At 41.0% G+C, this 20513-nt stretch overlaps 1 protein-coding gene across 4 annotated transcripts in view; it reads left to right on the plus strand.

Annotated features, from left to right (window-relative positions):
• LOC132226042 (guanyl-specific ribonuclease pgl-1-like) overlaps positions 1 to 20513 on the plus strand; it is a 36290-nt gene extending 15777 nt beyond the window's left edge. Inside the window, exons 1-5 of one of the 4 annotated variants that reach the window (XM_059680944.1) lie at positions 14164 to 14261; positions 16783 to 16806; positions 17643 to 17681; positions 19590 to 19932; positions 20417 to 20505. In XM_059680944.1, the coding sequence (XP_059536927.1) occupies positions 14183 to 14261; positions 16783 to 16806; positions 17643 to 17681; positions 19590 to 19891 (444 nt within the window). In that variant the 5' untranslated portion in view covers positions 14164 to 14182 and the 3' untranslated portion in view covers positions 19892 to 19932; positions 20417 to 20505. Of the gene's footprint in view, positions 1 to 14163; positions 14262 to 16782; positions 16807 to 17642; positions 17682 to 19589; positions 19933 to 20416 lie in introns of those variants that run through there. The other 3 variants (XM_059680945.1, XR_009451002.1, XR_009451004.1) reach the window with 3 other exon arrangements.

Here is a 20513-nt window from a genome sequence, read left to right on the forward strand (position 1 = left end):
GAGCCTGGAGGCAGAGCCTGGCGAGAGAGCATGGCAGGGGATCCTGGACTGAACCTGACTGCGGAGATTGGCAGGAGAGCCTGACTAGAACCTGGTGACTGGACCTGCCTGGAGAACCTGGACAGAACCTGGCTGGAGATCCTAAGCAGAACCTCTCTGGAGATCGAGACCAGAACTTGGCTGGAGATCCTGGCTAGGCTGCTGATCAACTGAACAACAACAGACAGAACTCAGAACACAGAACCTACAAAGAATGTTCTCTAGAGACAGAAGAACTTCGCTGGAGAGAACATGGCAAAAGATCCTGGACAGAAACTGGCCTCAGAACCTAGAGACAGAACCTAGCAAGAGAACATGGCAAAAGATCCTGGACTGAACCTGACTACAGAAATTGACAGGAGAGCCTGACTAGAACCTGATGACTGAACCTGACTGGAGAACCTGGACAGAACCTCTCTGGAGATCGAGACCAGAACTTGGTTGGAGATCCTGGCTAGGCTGCTGATCAACTGAACGCTGTCTCCGTGTCATTCCTTCTTCGCCGACTCCGTCTACGCCTTTGGGCACCCCTGGACCCGCTGGGGTTGGACCCCAGCAATTACCATATGGCCCAGTGATCCCACTGTTGGGTATATACCCTGAAGGAATAAAAACTATGCTCAGACAAAAACTGTACACAAATGTTTAAAGCTTGTCTATTCATAATTGTCCCAAACTGGACACAATCCAAAGTCTTTCAATGGGTGAATGAATAAACACAACGTAGTTCATCTATATAATAGAACACTACCCAGGAATAAGAAAGGAAAGAAATATAGATATGTACAACAATTTGGATGCATCTCAAAAACATTATGCTGAATGATAATAGATAAGCCTCAAAAGATTACATATTGTATGATTTCATTTATGTGACATTCTTGAAAAAAGAAACTATACTTACAGGGAACAGATCTGTAGTTACATGTTTTACAAAGGTAGGGAAGGGTGTGATTATGAAGCAAGGGTAGGGCACATCTGGCCCATGGGCCTTATAAGGCCCACAAAATAATTTGGTCTGGCCCTGCCAAGACATCAGGGAATGAGTTAAATGTTTGACCAAATATAGCAGGCTAATTCCTATGTTGATAATTTTGTATGGCCCATGAATGGTGTTATAAACACAGGCTTATTTAATTTAGCATAATGTTCTCCAGGTCCATCCATGCTGTCGCAAAGGGTAAGATTTCCTTGTTTTTTTTAATGGCTGAGTAGTATTCCATTAGGTAAATATACCACAGCTTTTTAAATCCACTCATCTACTGATGGACACTTGGGCTGCTTCCAAATCTTTGATATACTTGTCATTTTGGTCAATAAAAATAGCTTTTTACTATCTTAAATAATTTGATCAAATAGTTTTTAATGTAATTTTAGAAATACAGCCTTCTTCAATTGATTTAATTTTAAATTAAAGATGCATTTATATAGAGGATACAAATTTCTATACAATAAAGAGGGAATATGCAAATTGACCCTTGCATCATCACAAGATGGCCAACCCCCATAATCACAAGATGGCCACCACAAGATGGCTGCCCCCACGTTGTCACAAGATGGCTGGCAGGGGAGGGCATTTGGGGGTGAACAGGCCTGCAGGGGAAGGCAGTTGGGGGCAATTGGGCTGGCAGGGGAGGGCAGTTGGAGGCGATTGGGCTGGCAGGGGAGAGGTTAGGGCAGGGGTGGGCAAACTTTTTGACTCAAAGGGCCACAATGGGTTCTTAAACTGGACCGGAGGGCCGGAACAAAAGCATGGATGGAGTGTTTGTGTGAACTGATATAAATTCAAAGTAAACATCATTACATAAAAGGGTACGGTCTTTTTTTTTTTTTAGTTTTATTCATTTCAAACGGGCCGGATCCGGCCCGTGGGCCGTAGTTTGCCCACGGCTGGGTTAGGGGGTGATCAGGCTGGCAGGCAGAAGCGATTAGGGGCAATCAGGCAGGCAGGCAGGTGAGTGGTTAGGAGCCAGCAGTCCCGGATTGTGAGAGGGATGTCCGACTGCCGGTTTAGGCCCGATCCCGTAGGGACATCTGGCCTAAAGCAGCAGTCGGATATCCCTGCAGGGGTCCCAGATTGGAGAGGGTGCAGGCTGGGCTGAGGGACACCCCCCCTCAGTGCACGAATTTCATGCACAAAGCCTCTAGTAGTAAATATGTAATTGTCCTTGAGGAACAGACAATCTTCATAATAGAGTAAGGCAAGACTAAATTTAATAAGGTAGTATATAAATAAGTCCTAAATTCAACATTTTACTGCTGGACTATATGATACAAATAAGTGATACTCATCCTCATGAACCTGGATGGAGTACTAAGACAGTTATCAAGTTGTTACATCATATAAAAAAAGATTAAAAAGGACCAGGTGAAATTAGTAAGAGTGGAGTACATTTGATTGTTGACTCCTCCATAGCTAGTTTTGAAGTTATTATAGTATACTAGAGGCCCTGTGCATGGAATTCGTGCATGGAAAGGGGTTCCCTCAGCCCTTCCGGCACCCACTCCAATCTGGGAACCTTGGGGGATGTCTGACCACTGGTTTAGGCCTGCCCTCTCCTGCCGTCCTGATCTTGCCCCCTGCCAGCCTGGTTGCCCTCAACTGCCCTCCACTGCCAGCCTGATCTCGCCCCCAATGGCCCTCCCCTGCTGGCCTGATCTCGCCCCTAACTGCTCTCCCCTGTCAGCCTGATCACCCCTAACTGCCTCTGCCTTCCTGATCGCCCCTAACTGCCCTCCCCTGCCGGCCAATTTGGTTCTGATTGGTCAGTTTCTATGCCAATCAGCATCAAAAGCTCTGCCTCCTAGGCAGCCACTGGCTCCTTATATTCACCCAGATTTGGTTCTGATTGGTCAGTTTCTATGCCAGTCAGCATCTCTGGACCTATCAATGGGGCCTGATCAGAAAGGCGGAGCTGATCAGCAAGCCCGGTGGAGGCCTGGAGAGAAATGGAGGTGCGGCTATTGGCCAGGCTGGGAGAGAAAGAGAGGCAAGTTCTGATCAACGGCTGCCACAGAGGATCAGACCCTGCCTCTCTCTCTGCAGGCCTTTCTCCAGGCCTGATCCGCAGCCCCCTAGACAGTCAGTGCTGGGTTGGAGCACCCACAGTGGCCCCAGTCAGTGCTGGGTCACCATAACAACCCAGCACTGACTTCCAGTCTGGTCGGGCCTTAGGTGGTAACCACCCTGGCTCTCTATTATATAGATGTTCAATCAGAATGACTATGAAAAAGGTAGTGCTTGGAGTAATATTCATAATAACTCATGTAGTGTATTACTTGAAAATATCCTATGAATTCCATTATTTTGAAAATTGATACAATTTTCAAAAATAATTTAAAAGTTAGCCTACTTTAGCCCAGCTGGCATGGTTCAGTGGTTGAGCATTGACCTATGAACCAGGAGGTCATGGGTTTGAATCCCAGCTAAGGCATATGCCTGGGTTGCAGGCTCAATCCCCAGTGTGGGGCATGTAGGAGGCAGCCAATCAATGATTCTCTCTTATCATTGATGTTTTGATCTCTCTCTCCCTTTCCCTTCCTCTCAGAAATCAATAAAAAATATATTAAAACATAAACAAACAAGTAAATAAATAAATAAATGTTAACCTACTTTACAAGTTAATCTCAGGTGTCATTACAACATTTCCAACTAAATTTTAAAAGTATATATTTAAACTTTCTAACCCACTTTTGAATCTTGATTCCTTTTTGTATGTTGCATTGTTTATTTGGCTTTACATTTTTTTTTGAATGCTATCTATTACCTAAAAAACCCCCCAATATTTAAAAGAAGAAGTCATGTTAAGCAAAAAATAAAGGGACCATGAAAATGGTTGCCATTGACATCTAGAAATATAATAATAAAGGAGGTAGTATAGAAGCTGTACTAACAATGACCACAGTGTGGCATCCTAGTATCATGTATGACATAAAACTACATGGAAAAGCATAATCACACTATAATAAAAGCTAGCTCAAATTACTGTAGGTTCCTCCCTACAAGAAAATCATCAAAAGAACCCAGGTTTTAAACATTATGCTTAGTTATTTGATCTTCCCTGACTCATAACTCGTTTTACCCTTCTCTTGACAACTGTCCTTTATGCCTAGTCAAAGCTTCCCTTATCAAAAATAAAACAAACACACACACACACACACACATACAAAAACAACTGATAAAACAAAAAATTCTTGCCTAATTCTCAAAGTAGCTATATATTAGCTCACTAACTTCTTGAACAAATATTCATTTGTGGAATCCACTTTGCTTCAACCAATAAATGATCTGGTGCCATCTATTAAAACTAGTTTTCTATAAGTCTCAAAATGAGTTGTATTTGACACTATTATTCATTCTCTTCTTACAGAAACTCTTTTCTATTCTGGTTTGGTGATATTGCTGTCTTCTAAATTTGTTCTTAGTGTTAGGTTGTTTGTATTTAATCAGTTTACTCGTTATTTCTCAGCCAATGGTTGCATTCTCCAGAATTTTGCAGCAGAGGCCTGTCAGCTAGGACGTCTTATATATGAAGCCCAGATAATATATTTTATCCATCTTTTACTTCAAGTTCAAGGATACAATCCAGCCAAAACTGATTTTATAGCATAACTAGGGGCCCAGTGCATGAAATTTGTGCACATGAGGAGGGGGGTCCCTCAGCCAGACCTGCACCCTCTCACAATCCAGACCCCTTGGGGGATGTCCGACTGCCAGGTTAGGCAGTCAGACATTCCTCTTGCAATCCGGGATCACTGGCTCCTAACTACTCGCCTGCCTGCCTGCCTGATCTCCCCTAACTGCTCACCTGCCTGGCTGATCACCCCTAACCACTTGCCTGCCAGCCTGATCTCCCCTAACCACTTGTCTGCCTGCCCGATCACTCCTAACTGCCTCTGCCTCAGTCCCCATCCACCACTGCAGCTTTGTTCAGAAGGTTATCCAGAAGGACGTCTAGAATGACATCCAGAAAGTCGTTCAGCTGTCTGGTCTAATTAGCATATTATGCTTTTATTATTATAGATAGGGACTGGGGAGTGAATATTTTGTCCCAGAGATCCATCCATGACTTAAGGTTTTCATCCCTGAGGCTGAGAGCACAGGTGAGAGTACAGAAAGCTTCCCCACCCTTTTTCTCAGGCCCATCCATAGCCCTCAGTATTTTTAACTCCTTCACTGGCCCCCACTTGTTTTCTCCTGTGTCTGGCCTCTATGAGTGGGCATTACTGCCCTTTTATTTTATTTATTTATTTATTTATTTATTTATTTATTTATTTATTTTTTAACAAAATGTAACTCAACTGTGACCTCTTTTTAAAAAAATATATTTTATTGATTTTTTACAGAGAGGAAGGGAGAGGGATAGAGAGTTAGAAACATCGAAGAGAGAAACATCGATCAGCTGCTTCCTGCACACACCCTACTGGGGATGTATCTGCAGCCAAGGTACATGCCCTTGACCAGAATTGAACCTGGGACTCTTCAGTTCGCAGGGCAACGCTCTATCCACTGAGCCAAACCAGTTAGGGCTGCCCTTTTATTTTTGAATATGTTTTTATTGATTTTAAAGAGAGAGGAAGGGAGAGGGAGAGAGAGAAACACAGATGTTCTGACTCCTGCACATCCCCTGCTGGGGAGCGAGCTCACAACCCTGGATGTGCCCTGACGGGGAATCAGGGATCGGATTGGTAACATGGAACGAGGCTAAACCACTGAGTCATGCTGGTCGGGATCCTGCCTTTTTTGTTTCTGCTGTTGGGTGAGGGGAGAAAAGGGCCTAGGATCCTACCTGTGGAGGTGGGGAGGGGCTGTGAAGAAAAAAAGAACTCAAAGTGAGGTATTGTCTGAGGTCAGATTTTTTAGATGCCAAGTCTGAAATGGAAATGTTTTCAAAATATTTATTGAAGCATTTTCCCAGGGGTGAGGTGCGTGAAGAAAGCAGGGTAGGGCAGGAGATATAGCTAAGCAGGAATGGGATTTTCCATGGGGACTAGCTTAGTCTGACCCCCAGAGAAAGCTCTTGAGCACCAAGTGCTCCACAAAGTGAGTTCTATGAGGCCAGGAGATCAGCCTTTTGCACCCTCGTGTCAGAGAGTCGCTGCTGAGGGTAATTGTCTGGAGAAGAAGGCAGCTGTGAATATTTGCAGCCAATATTCACAAGTGGACAGTAGGGCACTGGGCAGTGGAGGGGAGCAGGGAAGGGCACCCACAACATTCACTGCCTGTTGTCTTCAGATGGAGAATCTCAGAGTAAGTATGTCATACTTTCACTACTGTCTTTGTCCCAGGATTGAGACACATTAAAACAGTGGTTCTCAACCTTCCTAATGCCACGACCCTTTAATACAGTTCCTCATGTTGTGGTGACCCCCAACCATAATATTATTTTTGTTGCTACTTCATAACTGTAATTTTGCTACTGTTATGAATCGTAATGTAAATATCTGATATGCAGGATGTATTTAGGCGACCCCTGTGAAAGGGTCGTTTGACCCCCAAAGGGGTCGTGAACCACAGGTTGAGAACCACTGCATTACAAAGACTCCATTCAAGGCTGGAAAACAAAAGGTAGCAACTTTGCAGAGGAGAAACCTGGCAGACTCCACCTTACCCAAGCGATCAAGTTAAGAGCATCAGTACAAAGACATAGTGCTAGCTAGCATTGGTACGAGCAGAAGAATATTTCACCTTTGTGGTATTCTTTCCAAAAACTCACAACTCCAGCCTAATCATAAGAAAATATCTGACCCAGTACTCATCTAAATCAGTCACACAGTGAAAGATAAGGACGACTGAGCAACTCTCACAGATAAGAGGAGACTAAGAGGTGACAGCTAAATGCAATGTGTCATCTCACATTGGATCCCAGAGCAGATAATAAACATTAGTGCAAAACTATCCAAATCTGAATGAAGTCTGTAGTTCAGTTCAGAGTATTATGCCAATGTTAATGTCTTAGTCTTGATCATTGTATTATGGTTATATAAGATGTAATCATAAAGGGAAGCTGGGTAAAGGTAAGCAGGCACACTCTCCACTGCCTTTGAAACTATTTTGAAATCTAAAATTATAACAAAATTAAAAGTTTCTAAAACCATATTCTATTTCTTTAAACTCATAAGTGTAGCATTGGATGGTGGTGAAGAAAAATCCATTCCGCCATATCATACATGCAGAAACTAATATTCCTTATGGATAATGACGTTAATAACATGAAAGAATATTTATATCATTCATAACTTCTATGCTACTAGCATATATTCAATAAGGTGAATTACCAGAATTAAGGAGACTAATAAAAGAAAATCTTGTAGTCAGTAGAACTTTCATATATAGGATTGTGAGCTGCTCCCAAATTTTAAATTCTCTAATTATATTACACCCCTTATCGAAGGAAAATAAACTTTATAGGGATAATGGAAAGTGAGTTTTAAGTTGAACTCAAAACTTGGTTGTTTTATAACGCTTCCCTTTTCCTTTAGAAAGTTAATCTATACCACCAAGTAAATTTTATGTAATTTTTAAATTTTCTACATTTATTTATTTTACTCTTTTCTCTTGTGTTAAGTGTTTCCTATTTTATGGTATAGTGACCAAAAGGGATCACTATTTTCATGTTAAATTTTATTTTTATAGCATCAAAACGCCAAAGAATCATTATGAAGGTTTATAATGCTTCCTGTCATTCATTTAATTACTGGTAATATTTATTTGCATCGTGCTTTATAGTAGTTTTAAGAGAGAAATGAGCTAACAGAAGAACATAATTAAGGAGACTATGGACATAGCTTTCATTAAGTTCCTTATAGGAATGCAGAGAAGGTAAGCTCTCACAGTTTCTTTTTTCTTTTACAAATGAAGAGCAGCTGGGTATGTGTCCGGGATATACACAATCTTTTGAGACAACCCAAGGGAGTGACAGTCAAGACTCAAGTCAAACCAAGTTTAGACCCCGTACTGGGAAATAGCACTCTAGACAACAATCTAGTCTTCGCATATATTATTATCCTGGGGATCGTGGTACAAAAAAGATGGTGACTGCAAAGGTGCTATGAAAAGCTGTGGTACCTCTTGGTGTGACCTGAGGTGTACACACCCTCTTTGGTTATAATGAAACTAGGGGCCCGGTGCACGAAATTCATGCACTGGGTGTGTGTGTGTGGGGGGGTCCCTCAGCCCAGCCTGCCCCCTCTCACATACTGGGAGCCCTCAGGCGTTGACCCCCATCACCCTCTAATCGCAGGATCGGCCCCTTGCCCAGGCCTGACGCCTCTGACAGAGGCGTCAGGCCTGGGCAGGGGACCCTCATTTCCCCCCATCACTGGTTCTGCCCCCAGCCCAGGCCTGATGCCTCTGGCCCAGGCATCAGGCCTGGGCAGGGGACCCCCAGACCCCTCCGATTGCTGGCTCTGCCCCTTGCCCAGGCCTGATGCCTCAGCCAGAGGTATCAGGCTTGGACAGGGGACACCCATCACCCTCTGATCACCTGATCGGCCCCTTGCCCAGGCCTGACACCTCCGCCAGAGGTGTCAGGCTTTGACAGGGGACCCCCATCTCCCCCCGATCACTGGCTCTGGCCCACGCCCAGGCCTGAGGCCTCTGGCCCAGGAATCATGCCTGGGCAGGGGACCCCCATCTCCCTCTGATCGCTTGCTCCACCCCCCGCCCAAGCCTGACGCCTCTGACTCAGGCTTCAGGCCTGGGCAAGGGGACCATCATATCCCCCCAATCCCCGGCTCCACCCCCCACCCAGGCCTGATGCCTCGGCCAGAGGAGTTGACCCTCATCACCCTCTGATCACCAATCACCGGATCTGCCCCTTGACCAGGCCTGAGGCCTCTGGCTGAGGCGTCCGGCCCAGGCAGCGGGGACCCGCAGCTGCAGCGGCCCCGCGATCGTGGGCTCCGCTTTAGGCCCAGGCAAGGGACCCCTAGCTCCTGGGACTGCCAGCTTCGACCGTGTCCAGCTCCCATCGCTGGCCAGGGTGGCAAAGGCGCCTGATTCTCCGATCATGGCTGGGGGGCAGGCTGGGTTTCCGATCACTGTCAGTGGCAGGGGGCTTCTTCCTGCTTTCCCTTTCGCCTCCCTGCATTGTGCCTACATATGCAAATTAACCGCCATCTTGTTGGCAGTTAATTTGCATATAGCCCTGATTAGCCAATGAAAAGGGTATCGTCGTACGCCAATTACCATTTTTCTCTTTTATTAGTGTAGATTTTCAACTCATCTCCACAATCTAAGGCATAAGTAAGTTTCAGGTGACATGACCCCCTCATCTTTAACTTTCTCGTGCTTTCTGAGTCTTGTCTTATATACTTCTCACCTAAACTCATATTTTATTTCCAGTTGTAACTATAGGGTGGAATTTATGGTTAGAATCATTGAGATTTAGACCACTTTCTCCAGGATCTTTAAAAGGGCATGCCAGCTCAGAAGAAAATTCTATGTATATTTCACCTGACGTTTTCATTCATTCCTTCACTCGCTCATTTATTCATTCAACTAACATTTATTGAATGCCCACAATATGCTAGGCACTGGGAATATAGTGATAGACAGAAGCAGCCACTTTCCTCACGCAGTTGATAATTTTAATAATGTTCTTTATCCTTCACTAAGCCACCTGGACTTTTTTCTTTTATGTTTCCTATGGCTCTCCTTCCTTTTCTAAGGCAACACAAATCCCCCCGCCACCCCGTCTGAGAGTTAGAAGCCAGTTTTCAACTCTTGATTAAATTATTTCTTTCTTTGTCCCCCCCCTTTCCCCCCCACGCACCCCCGGATATTGGATGGAGAAATGGGTCCAGAAGGAGATACCACTGCGCTTTTTTTAAATGACTTCTCTCTGCCAAAATATTACCCTCTCAAATGTTGTTCTTAAAAATCTATGTGTTATTAAAAGCTCAGCATCATCTGTATTTGAGCCTTGTGTTCAATTTATTATTTTAATTATTATTTTTTAGTTCTAAGGGTACCAGGGGTAACTAGATTGCAAAGCATATGATTTCTGCTGTCCAGAAGGGGACCTTGGGGAGCCAGTAGGGAATCCTAAAGTTTTTGTAGACTAAGAAATTTAAGTAATTTGGGGACATTTTCAGACAGCACACCAATTTCAATTTGATCATGGAAATTCCTGTAAATAATTCTGAAAGTTCACATACTATACAGGGTTGTTGCCTTTTTTCTGTTTTGTCTTGTGGTGTTACTTTAATCTTTCATTTTATATTGATCTAATCTTTTAATGTTTGCTTTGGGGAATATATGGAAGAAATTCAAGGCACTGACATTTATTAATTTACCTAAATTAAAGCATGTAATAGACTTATGAGATCCATGAAGGTCATCCATTATGATGATAACTTCCGTATGATGAATTTTTCCTAGTTGTGTAATTTGAAAGTCATGAATTAAGAAATATTTAACGAACACCTATCTTTTGCACAGACATGCTCCGAAATATGGCATGAAAATATATGAATCATGTGGAGAGTAACTTGTATGCATTCAGAGAATCAAGAGATCTCTGGTATAAACCATCCTGGCAAACATTCTAGCTTGTTTTATATTTTACCTAACAGTGGAGAAGAATGAACTCTAGAAAGAGGAATTGCAAATAAATATCTACTAGTATGTTTCTTTTATGTTTTTTTAAAGGAAAACAACTTTAAATTCCAAAATAACTCTCTGTGGTTAATAGGACATTCATAGGTACTTACCAGATAAGAAAACAGAACAAAGAAGAAAGAAAGAAAAAAAAGAGAAAAGAACATTGTGTCCACTAAAAGTTAGTGAGCAAACTTTGAATCTTTGCATATAGCTCAGCATTGTGCTATGTTGTTTAAGACTTTTATTCAACATACTTCACTGCAAAGCTGCAATGATGATTTTGCTTTACTGAGTCAATTAAGAAAGAGATTCTTGCACGCCTGCACCACTGAAGTGAAAGTGAGCTGAGGTGATGATATGAGGCTAATCTTGATTCTAGTCTCTAATTGGCATTAAACATGGTGGACCTTAGACATCTTGAATTTTGAGGGGTTGGATGATGATAATGCTAGTGAAAAATCTAAATCAGTTTAGCTAGCAATAAACATTTTTAATAAAATAAATTACATTTATTTTGAATGCAACAAAGAATACATAAGTTCATTCTTGAGGTAAAAAAATATTTTTAAAAATGACTGACATAGTAAATATCCCTCCTGGTTCACCCAGAAGTAACCACCGTGAACGATTTGATTTATCATCTAAACAGGCCTTTTCTGTGCATTCAGGTATATGGATATTTCTAAATAGATGGTGTTATTTGGTAAGCTTACTTAAGCGAACAGTGTATCTATTGTTGTGCAGCTTCTGTTTCTCACTGGAAGATAATCCCATGTTGGTTGATACAGAACTGCAATCCCTCAGGAGACACCAAAACCGCTGGTGCCCTGATCTTGGACTTCTCGGCCTCCATAGCTGTGAGACATAAATTTCCATTGTTGCTAAGCCACCAGTTGAGGATATGTTGTTAAAGAAGCCTGAATGGACTCAGACAGCTGGCAACCTACGGAAGCATTGGTAGAGCCTCGGGTGGAACTCTTTACCTCATAGGACAGCTAAGGAGGCCTGGTGGGTGGTCCTCCGCTAAAACTAACAGAGAATAACCTGTCCGCCTTGAGCAGGGCCAGCAGATACACTACAAAATGTTAATGAGAAGTTCTAGCAAAGACAACAAGCATACAGTAGAAGTGAGATACCAAATGAGTTATTATGAGATAAAATACCCTGACAGACCTTCAAAAAGGGGAAAGCTAATTACCCATCTCTTAAGCCTCTTGTTTGCCTTGATCTACACATGGAGAGAAGAGATTTAGAGACTGACTTGCGAGAAGGATTTTTTTTCTTTTTGGACAGAACTGTTCTGTGACTATCTTTGCCCCTCCCCTCTTCACCACCATCAACAGAGAATGCCTTGGATGGTGTTCTTCACCTCAAGCCAAGGGAGAAGTGCATTAAGGGAGATTACTTAAGAGCTCTTTATGGGCTCCCTGAAATTGGGTAGTGATGTCGATGTTCAGGGACTCCTGAACCTATGGGAAGCAGGTTGTGCTTTGAACAAGGGAAACTGGCTAAGGGAGCAAGTAGTGATCGAAATCCACCCTGTGGCAAGCTTGCTAAACTGTGAAACAGCAGGGCTGTGTCTGCTCAAAGGGGACATCTTCTCATTTGCACAAAGATTTCACGTGGAATAACTATGACCCTAGGTGTGATGGGCACATTGAAATAGTGTCTGACTCCTCTGAGATATCTAAAGGTGGTTATGGCAGTAGACTGGTAACTGCATGGATGAAGTGAAGGAGGGTTGGCTGAGGTGGAATTGCCCTGCGCTCCAGAGATGTTTCAGGGAAAGTAATGGGTGTTTTCCATAAATCAGATGTGAATTAAGCATGAGAGCCTGGGAGGGGTCATCTTAGGTTCTAATAGCACCAACTGGAGAAGTGATGGAATCTTAGGACAAAGAAGCTGAACTGCTGGATTGTAATTAACCGAATAAGAAATACATTTGTTCTCATCAAGGCATTTAGAGGTAATATAGTACCAATAACTGGAGGTCTTTAAAGAAGGCATCAATGTACTCCCATGCCAGTCATCTCTAAATATATATCGGGCCTAGAGAATATAGGGCCAGCTTATGACAATGCCAATAAAATGAGAGCTTTCTCAACTCCCTTTTATCACCCCCACCTCCCATAACTCTGTCAAAAAAATAAAAATAAAAAGAGCTGCTGTTGAGCAGAGAAATAGATAAGCAGGCGGGGGGGGGGGGTACGGTGGTGGTGGGAGGAGGAATAGTTGAGTGCACCCTCTGGCCAGGAGACAGGCAACTTGCCTATAGAATGCCTTAGCTGGATGGAGAGAAAATAGCTATAACTTTGAATCTACATCAAAACTGTGACCATTACATGGAGTTGGGCATTTTCATATATTGAATTAAAACTGTTTTGTGACAAAACAATCACTATATTTTACTATCTAAAAGTAATCAGCAAGGTCATATTATTTTTTGAATTTTTATCCAAAGGAAGGACAAGCCTTTCTTCCATTGATGACATTTTAAAGAAATAGTTGAACACAAATGATTCTATCCCAGTGAATCTTCAGAGTGGGGTGTGTGTGTGTGTGTGTGTGTGATTTAAACATTCAGTTATAAACCCTTTAGTGTCTGAGCACATTTGGTGATAAGAAACTACTTTTCCCCTGAAAGAACTCAACCTATTGTTTCATTTTAATACTTCCAAAAAATGTATTTATATATTAGTCTAATATAATTAAAATTTATCTAAAGTAATGTGAAGTTATGTTTAAAATTATCTAAAATCTTTAAATAATTATAAGAAATTATTTTACATTATCTTCAAAATACCATTTTTTAAAAAATTAATAGTTCTTTTTTGGTACATTCCTGAACTGTACACATAAGAATTGTTCTTTGTTCCATATAACAGTATAACTAACATGTTTAGTCATACTCTTCTCTGTCCAAGATCAGTGCTCTTAATCTACTCAATGACTCATTGCACAATATTGTTTTCTAACCCACTCATTATTCTGATCTTTTTTAGTTTTAAGATTCCCCAGTCCATTGAAATCATGAACTCAAGGGTATTCTGAATAATGATAGTCTTTGAGTCTGAAGGTGATTTTAGTCTCTTTCTGGAAAATGCTTTCATTGTTGTTCTTTCATCTTGAGATTATATTTCTGTTATTTTAGCCTTTCATTTCATGATGAGGCTCGTTCTACAGGAAAGGGGCCTGAAATAATTGACAGTTGTTCAGGTTGAACCATGTCGGACATGGTAGTAAAACAGAGAACCACAGTTATGAACTAAATGTTAACAGAATAGAAGACAGTTGTTGATACTTATAATTATAACTAATAGTTGGGGAGGATAAACAATTATTTTAAAGAACCTGATCAACATACAGTTTTTCATTGAAGAGCTTAACCAGCGCTTAAACCCAACAGGCTGGCTGAGGCCCAAATAGCAAATCAGATATGGGTGAGAGTTGTCCACCCCATGGGCTTCAAAGGCAATATTGTTCTCCTTGCTCTGATAAAGGAGCATGGCTGAGGTTCCTGAAGCATCAAGAGATTCCATGGGTTCTTCCAAGATGCTTCTGCTCTTGCTCTCGATGGCCTTGCTGGCCCTGAGCTCAGCTCAGGACATCAGTAATGGTAAGAGGGGGAAATGGAGGTCATACAAGGGATGATGGGGTTAAAACTAATGGAATAGAGTGGAGTTGAATTGACCCTTCTCAGAAATTAAGTACTTTATTTTCAGAGAGTAGGTCAATAAAGGAGGAGATAAAATTCGTTTCTATTTCTACTGATTGCAAATATCTCCCTGAATATCTGGGCCCAAGTCCCAACCAGTATCTTCATGGTGTGGCATCTGTTGCTTTTAGATATGTGGACATTCAATTATTCACTCTGTGTGGAACAGGTCATCTAAATTGAGTAAAAATTCTATCATTCATTTAGATACATCATTTTCTTATATCAACCCTTAAACATTTAGAAATGAGAATTTTGATTAAATTTTCATTTATTTCATCAGCATTTTGACATAAAGTAGGCACTATGAATTTTTTCTTTTCATTACATTACTTATTCTTTTAAAATAAGTATAGGTCTGATCATGTAACTACTTGGCAGGCATGCATTTATAGTAAATCTAAGACTTCCTGGAAATGGGTAATTTCAAGTAATGGTGGAGGAATTTATATGTAATAAAAGAGAAAGGCTAAGTCTTTGTTAGTCTGTGGCTTTTTAAAGAGAACACACATAGCATATCTTAACGTTACCAACATCCAGATAATTGTTTAAATGATTGCAAACATTAGGTATCAGACTTTTTGTAAGACAAATAATTGAAAGTCGGAATAAGATTTTATTTTCTTATGAAATGTTATTTCATTATATGGAAGCATCCTAAGTCAGGAAAATAAAAATATTAAACAAATACATAAGGACACATATGTAACACCTTAATCAATAAAGAAAAAAAATTCTAATAGATTATTTGAATTTTAAACCTGTTCTCGTAACTGAGATAAAGTTGCTGCTCATGGGCAATGTACTTCTAAAGTGGTAATTTTGGATTTTTCTGAAAGATGTATAAGCCTTAATAAGCATCTATAAAAGGGTATCTATCTATCTATATGAAAGCCTAAGCAACCGAATGACTGATCGACTGGTGAACTGGTTGCTATGACACGCACTGACCACCAGGGAGCAGACGCTCAACACGGGAGCTGCTTCCTGATGGTCAGTGCGCTCCCACAGTAGGAGTGCCACTCAGTGACCGACCTGTCCCAGGGTCCCACCAGCCCAGTGGCAGCCACTCCCTCCCTCAGTAGTCCTGCAGGTCCAACCTCTGGAGAATGGGCCAGGCACCGACGGACTGGTGCTGCCGGCATAATCCCAACAGCACCACAGGCCTCCTGGAAGTTGGCCTTGGGCACTGCAGCTGCTTCCCCTCCCTAGATGCTCTGCAAGGAAGAAACAATATAATAGCAGCTGCCAGGTGGCTCCCGACAACCAGCTTGAATGTCAGCGGGACGGACCGGATTCCAGGCCTGCAAGGGCATCCCACTGCCTACCTGGAGGGCTAATTGCATCCCGGCCCACCCCCACCCACCTCCGGACGGGTGCCAGATGCAGGGTTCACATCTGGCAAGTGTTGCTGTGGCAGCGCGAGCCTCTCCCAATCAGGACTGACTGGGCACCAGCCTGCGGCAGGCTCAGCGGGGCCAGGATGAGTGGGAGCAGCAGGCAGGAGTGGCAGGTGGTGTTGGAATGCTGGTTTCCACTCAATCCTTGCAGGCCACGCTAAGGGACCCCACCCATGCATGAATTCATGCACTGGGCCTCTAGTTTTATAATAAAATCATCTGAGCCTTAAACTCTACACTTTGTGATAATTTGGATATTAGTTGGAGAATAACAGTAAAATTCTTTGGAAATATTTCTTCCTTAAGTATGTATTGGGAATTTTATGCATGGGAAGTTTATGCATGATCTCGCACACATATCATGCCATTGATTATTCACTACAACAATTCAAAGTAGATATTATCCATATTTTATATTCAAACCATAACCTTAATGTTTAAATAAATACTTTGTAGAGCTTACATAATTAGCAAGAGTTTGGGAGTGAAGGGTTCTGAGTCTTGGCACATAAGCAATTGATGCCATTAAAAAATTGAACAGATTAATGTTTGTTTAAATGGGTTTTGGGCAACTTCCTGAAGTAACCAATAATTATTTGAAAATTTTATCTTTTGGAGGCAAGGATTTTCTGGAATAAAGTCATGGTAATATAGACAATAAGCTATGTGGCTACAGATGGTTTCAATTCTCAAATTTTCTCTGTTGCAAAATGTCTCATAATATGTATTTTGTCTACAGCCATTGTTGCTCTCCATCTTATTATATGTAATACAAAATTAGTAAAATATTTGACTTCCTTTTCATCCCTGCTTCAGAATCAATGATCAGATAGATATAGGATTCTACTTTATGAAATGTTGGTCCATTGTATTCAAACATATTAGTAGTAGTAGTTCTCTTAAGAATTTTCTAACTTAAATTTAACCCTACTTGTCTTTATATAAATGTATAGCTTGGATCTTATCAAATCATATTTTTAATTTGTTTTCTTATTCTTCCCCCCCGCCCTTTTAAATTCTAGGTACTGATACTGAAAACTCACCAGGTAAATCCTTGTTCAAGGATGTGTTCCTTTCTTTTTTTCTTTAGAACTTATCATACCTTTTTCTTTGCTTTGTATTTGTTTCTTGAAAACTCTCAAAATCGAGTCTAGGAAAAGGCAAAAAAATGACAAATGCCTAAGTTTTAGTGGTTCTCAGTCTTATTGTTAGATATGGCCCATTTCCTTCCTTTTCACATTGGAATCTTCTGTGTCAGAGACCTAGTGTCTAAAGATCAACAGAACGTGCCACCGTACGCAAATGTTTTCTATAAATCCTACAAAGACAAATGATTGAATAATACAAATCCCTTACATTTTAAGGGTGTTGTCTCCATTGACATTTAACTAATTTCAGTTATAAAAATACCATGTAATCATAAAGAGATGCAATTTGACTAAAGTACTCATATTATTCAATCAGTAAGTTTACTATTGCAACTTACTCATTTACAGTACTAATGCTTCATTCTTCTGTTATCTAAGCTTTGACATCTGTTTAAATGATAAGATGCCTCAAAGTAGATAAAATGTAAAGCCATTATTAACTGAAAACACTTCAAATGAAAAATTTGAAGACAATTTTAGTGACATGGGTAGGAGTGTGTATAGGAGGGAGGATATAAGAAAAGACCAGAGTGCATGAGAGAGCTAATGAATTTTAAGTTATGTCACCAAAGAGTTGCAGGATTCAGTAAATGAATCAATCAAAAATTTGCTTGCTTAAAGAAAACCTTTACATACTTAATGATTTTCTTCAGTTCCTGACTTGTCAATGATCCTCCCATTAAGGTTATGATATCATTTTATACTTTATTCCTTCATTTGTTCTTTCTTTGCAGAAGGTCCTCAAAACCAAGAGGAAGAAACCCAACCATTAGGTGAGTTATTTTGTTCTTTTGTGTGTTTGGGGGGTGGAGGGGGGAGTGAGTTATTTTGAAATCAATCAACTTACTTACAATTTTTCTGAATAGATTCTAGGAACCTCTGGGTCACTGGTGTAATCCAAAATTTATATGATTTTTACTTTAATTTATGCTTAACTTTCAAAGATTTTCTTCCTCAACCATTTTACTATATAATTTTATCTTCTTAGTATATTGCAGAATGTGCATAAAAGACAAAAAAAAATCAATGGTTTGCTTTAGATCTATAAGTTCTCTCAGGTCTAGAGAATATGGTCATTGCTTTACTTCTGATTTTTTCTTGCCTGTTACCTGGCCTTGTAGGGGCATTGTTATAAGGAGTCCTGAAAAAAAAAATCTTTGATTATCTACATTGTCTATGCCAACAATAATTCAATAAAATTTAATACTTAATAACCATAGCAGGGTCCTATTCTTGGTACTAAGAATGCAAAGGTAAATGAAGCATTGTTCCTGTCCTTAAGGAACTCAGGATGTAATGGAAGATTTCACTTTTAGACATAATGATGATCACCTTCAGAAAAGTGGCAAAAGGAGGCATTATGGCAGCTCAGAGAAAGGGAGAAAAGGGAAGGCCTCCCGCAGGAGATGCCATGTGATCTGGACCTCGGAGAGTGGGGCATGGGGGGAGGCAAAGTTAAATGCATGGCTAAATCTGTGCATATAACATAGCATTTCAGTGGTCTAGGAACACAGAATAACCCAGTAAGGTTGAAATGAATATAGGAAGATAAAGCTAGAGATGTGGCTTAGTTCCAGATTACAAAAGATGCCATGAATGGCAAACTGAATTTGTAATTTATCCTATGGGCCACAGAGAGATTTTTGAATAGTGGAGTCACATAGAAATTGATTTGTTGATCTGACAACAATGAAGAATAGCAACTTGAAAGCCCAAACTGTGTCTTTTAAGCTTAGAGTCTTAGTGTCTGATGTAATGGGCATGCAATAAAGTATACACTGAATCACAAGAGAATGATTGTAAGAGTGATGACCATAGCAGATTGGTAGTTACAGAATAGCCACGGGATATAAAGTACACCATAAGGAATATAGTCAAGAATATTGTAATAACTGTGTATGATGCCACATGGGTACTGGAAATATCGGGGGAACACTTTGTAAAGTATTTGACTGTCTAACCACTATGCTGTCCACCTGAAACTAATACAAAATAACATTGGATATAAAAAATAAATAAATGTACTGTTGATTAAAAAAAGAGTGATGACCACAAGAGCATGAAGAAATGATTGAAAGTTAATATAACAGATGGTGAGGGCTGGGATTCAATTAGAGATACCAGGAATTTTCAAAAGGATAAAATATAGGGTGGGCTTTGTGTATACTTTCTGTTGGTCTAAAGACTTAACAGTTGATAGAAGAGAGGGGAGAGTGGATTTTATATGATTACTCTGCTATTGGGAAGGGCAGGGTAACTGATAATTTCCCCTGTTCAATAGATTTGTGCCAAGATATCATGCATAGCTATAGATAGACACAGTGACTCCATCTGGTGGTTTCTCAGACATCATGAGTTATCTAGTGGTTTATAGATGAATTCATGTATATCACAGCAAGGTTAGACTATGGCCATGTAGAATAGCGGCCGAAACATCAAAAGAGGGGAGAATAACTAGTGATGGGGTGAACAAGAGGTGCTAAGCTAACAAGTACATGCCCTCTAAAGAGGCCAGGATTTCTCTGCCCCTTGTAGGCGCTGGACCCTAGTACCATTTAAACCTGTATTATATTACTTCTCACTAAATCTAGGCTACAGTAGATTCCTTACTTGCCTCATTTAAGTTTATGGCTAACCTTTCTCTTTCCTGGTTTCTTCCTGAATATATTCTCTCACTTAAGAAGACCATAAAATTGTTGAAGAACCCCCAGAGGGATCGCAAGAAGAACACGGAGGTCAGCGTGAAAAAAGAGACCATGGCCACCACCATTGGCCTCAAAGCCAGAATGTACAGGGAGACCAGGAAAGCTCACGTAGCCAAGGTGGAGGAGGAGGTGGAAGAGGAGGCCAAGGTGGTCGAGGCGGCCAGAGAGGCCAAGATGGCCAGGGTAGCCGAGGTGGCAGAGGTGACCAGGGTGGCACTGGTGGCCAGGGTGGTCAGCGTGGAAGAGGTGGCCAGGGTAGTCAACGTGGTGGTCAGTGACAAAGAAAACCAACTAGAGATGGCTTCCAGTGACTCCCTAGGTATTCATTGCATTTTTAGTCCCCAATCTAGTGAATTTCTTCTTAAATTTTTTAATTATTTTCTTTTTGTTTCTAGTTACTTCTCTTGTTTTGGTTCTTGATTTTAATCACTCAAACTGTTTGTCCAAATTTGCCTTTGCCATGAATCGCCTTGCCTCAACCTTACACATAGAAAAATCTCCTTCATTCTTTTAAGAGCAAGTTTTCCTTCTACCCTGAGCTTTTGTTTGACTTCCTTTCCTTATATTAACCTAAAATTTTCCAAGTCCTACTTCTCCTCCCCTCCACCTCTCTTCTCTCCTCCTGCCTGTTTCCCTCTCCTGGCTTCTTCCTCCCATCTCTACCTCCCCACTCCTCCTTCTTCTACTCTATTTTAACTTCATGTGCTGTCTTATAATGAGCCTACTTCATTATAGAAATACCAGTCATAGAGCATGCTCAGGCCAAGTGACTATTGTGCCTAAAATCTTTTTCTCTGTTTCAGAATTGATAGAGATCGACTGGTGAACATGGACTCTTCAGTGGTGTAAACATGGCCTTTTCTTTCTCCAACTTTAAATCATCAATAAAGTCATAAGCAT

Source organism: Myotis daubentonii, chromosome 2 (genome assembly GCF_963259705.1).
Source record: "Myotis daubentonii chromosome 2, mMyoDau2.1, whole genome shotgun sequence".
Taxonomy (NCBI): Eukaryota; Metazoa; Chordata; class Mammalia; order Chiroptera; family Vespertilionidae; genus Myotis; species Myotis daubentonii.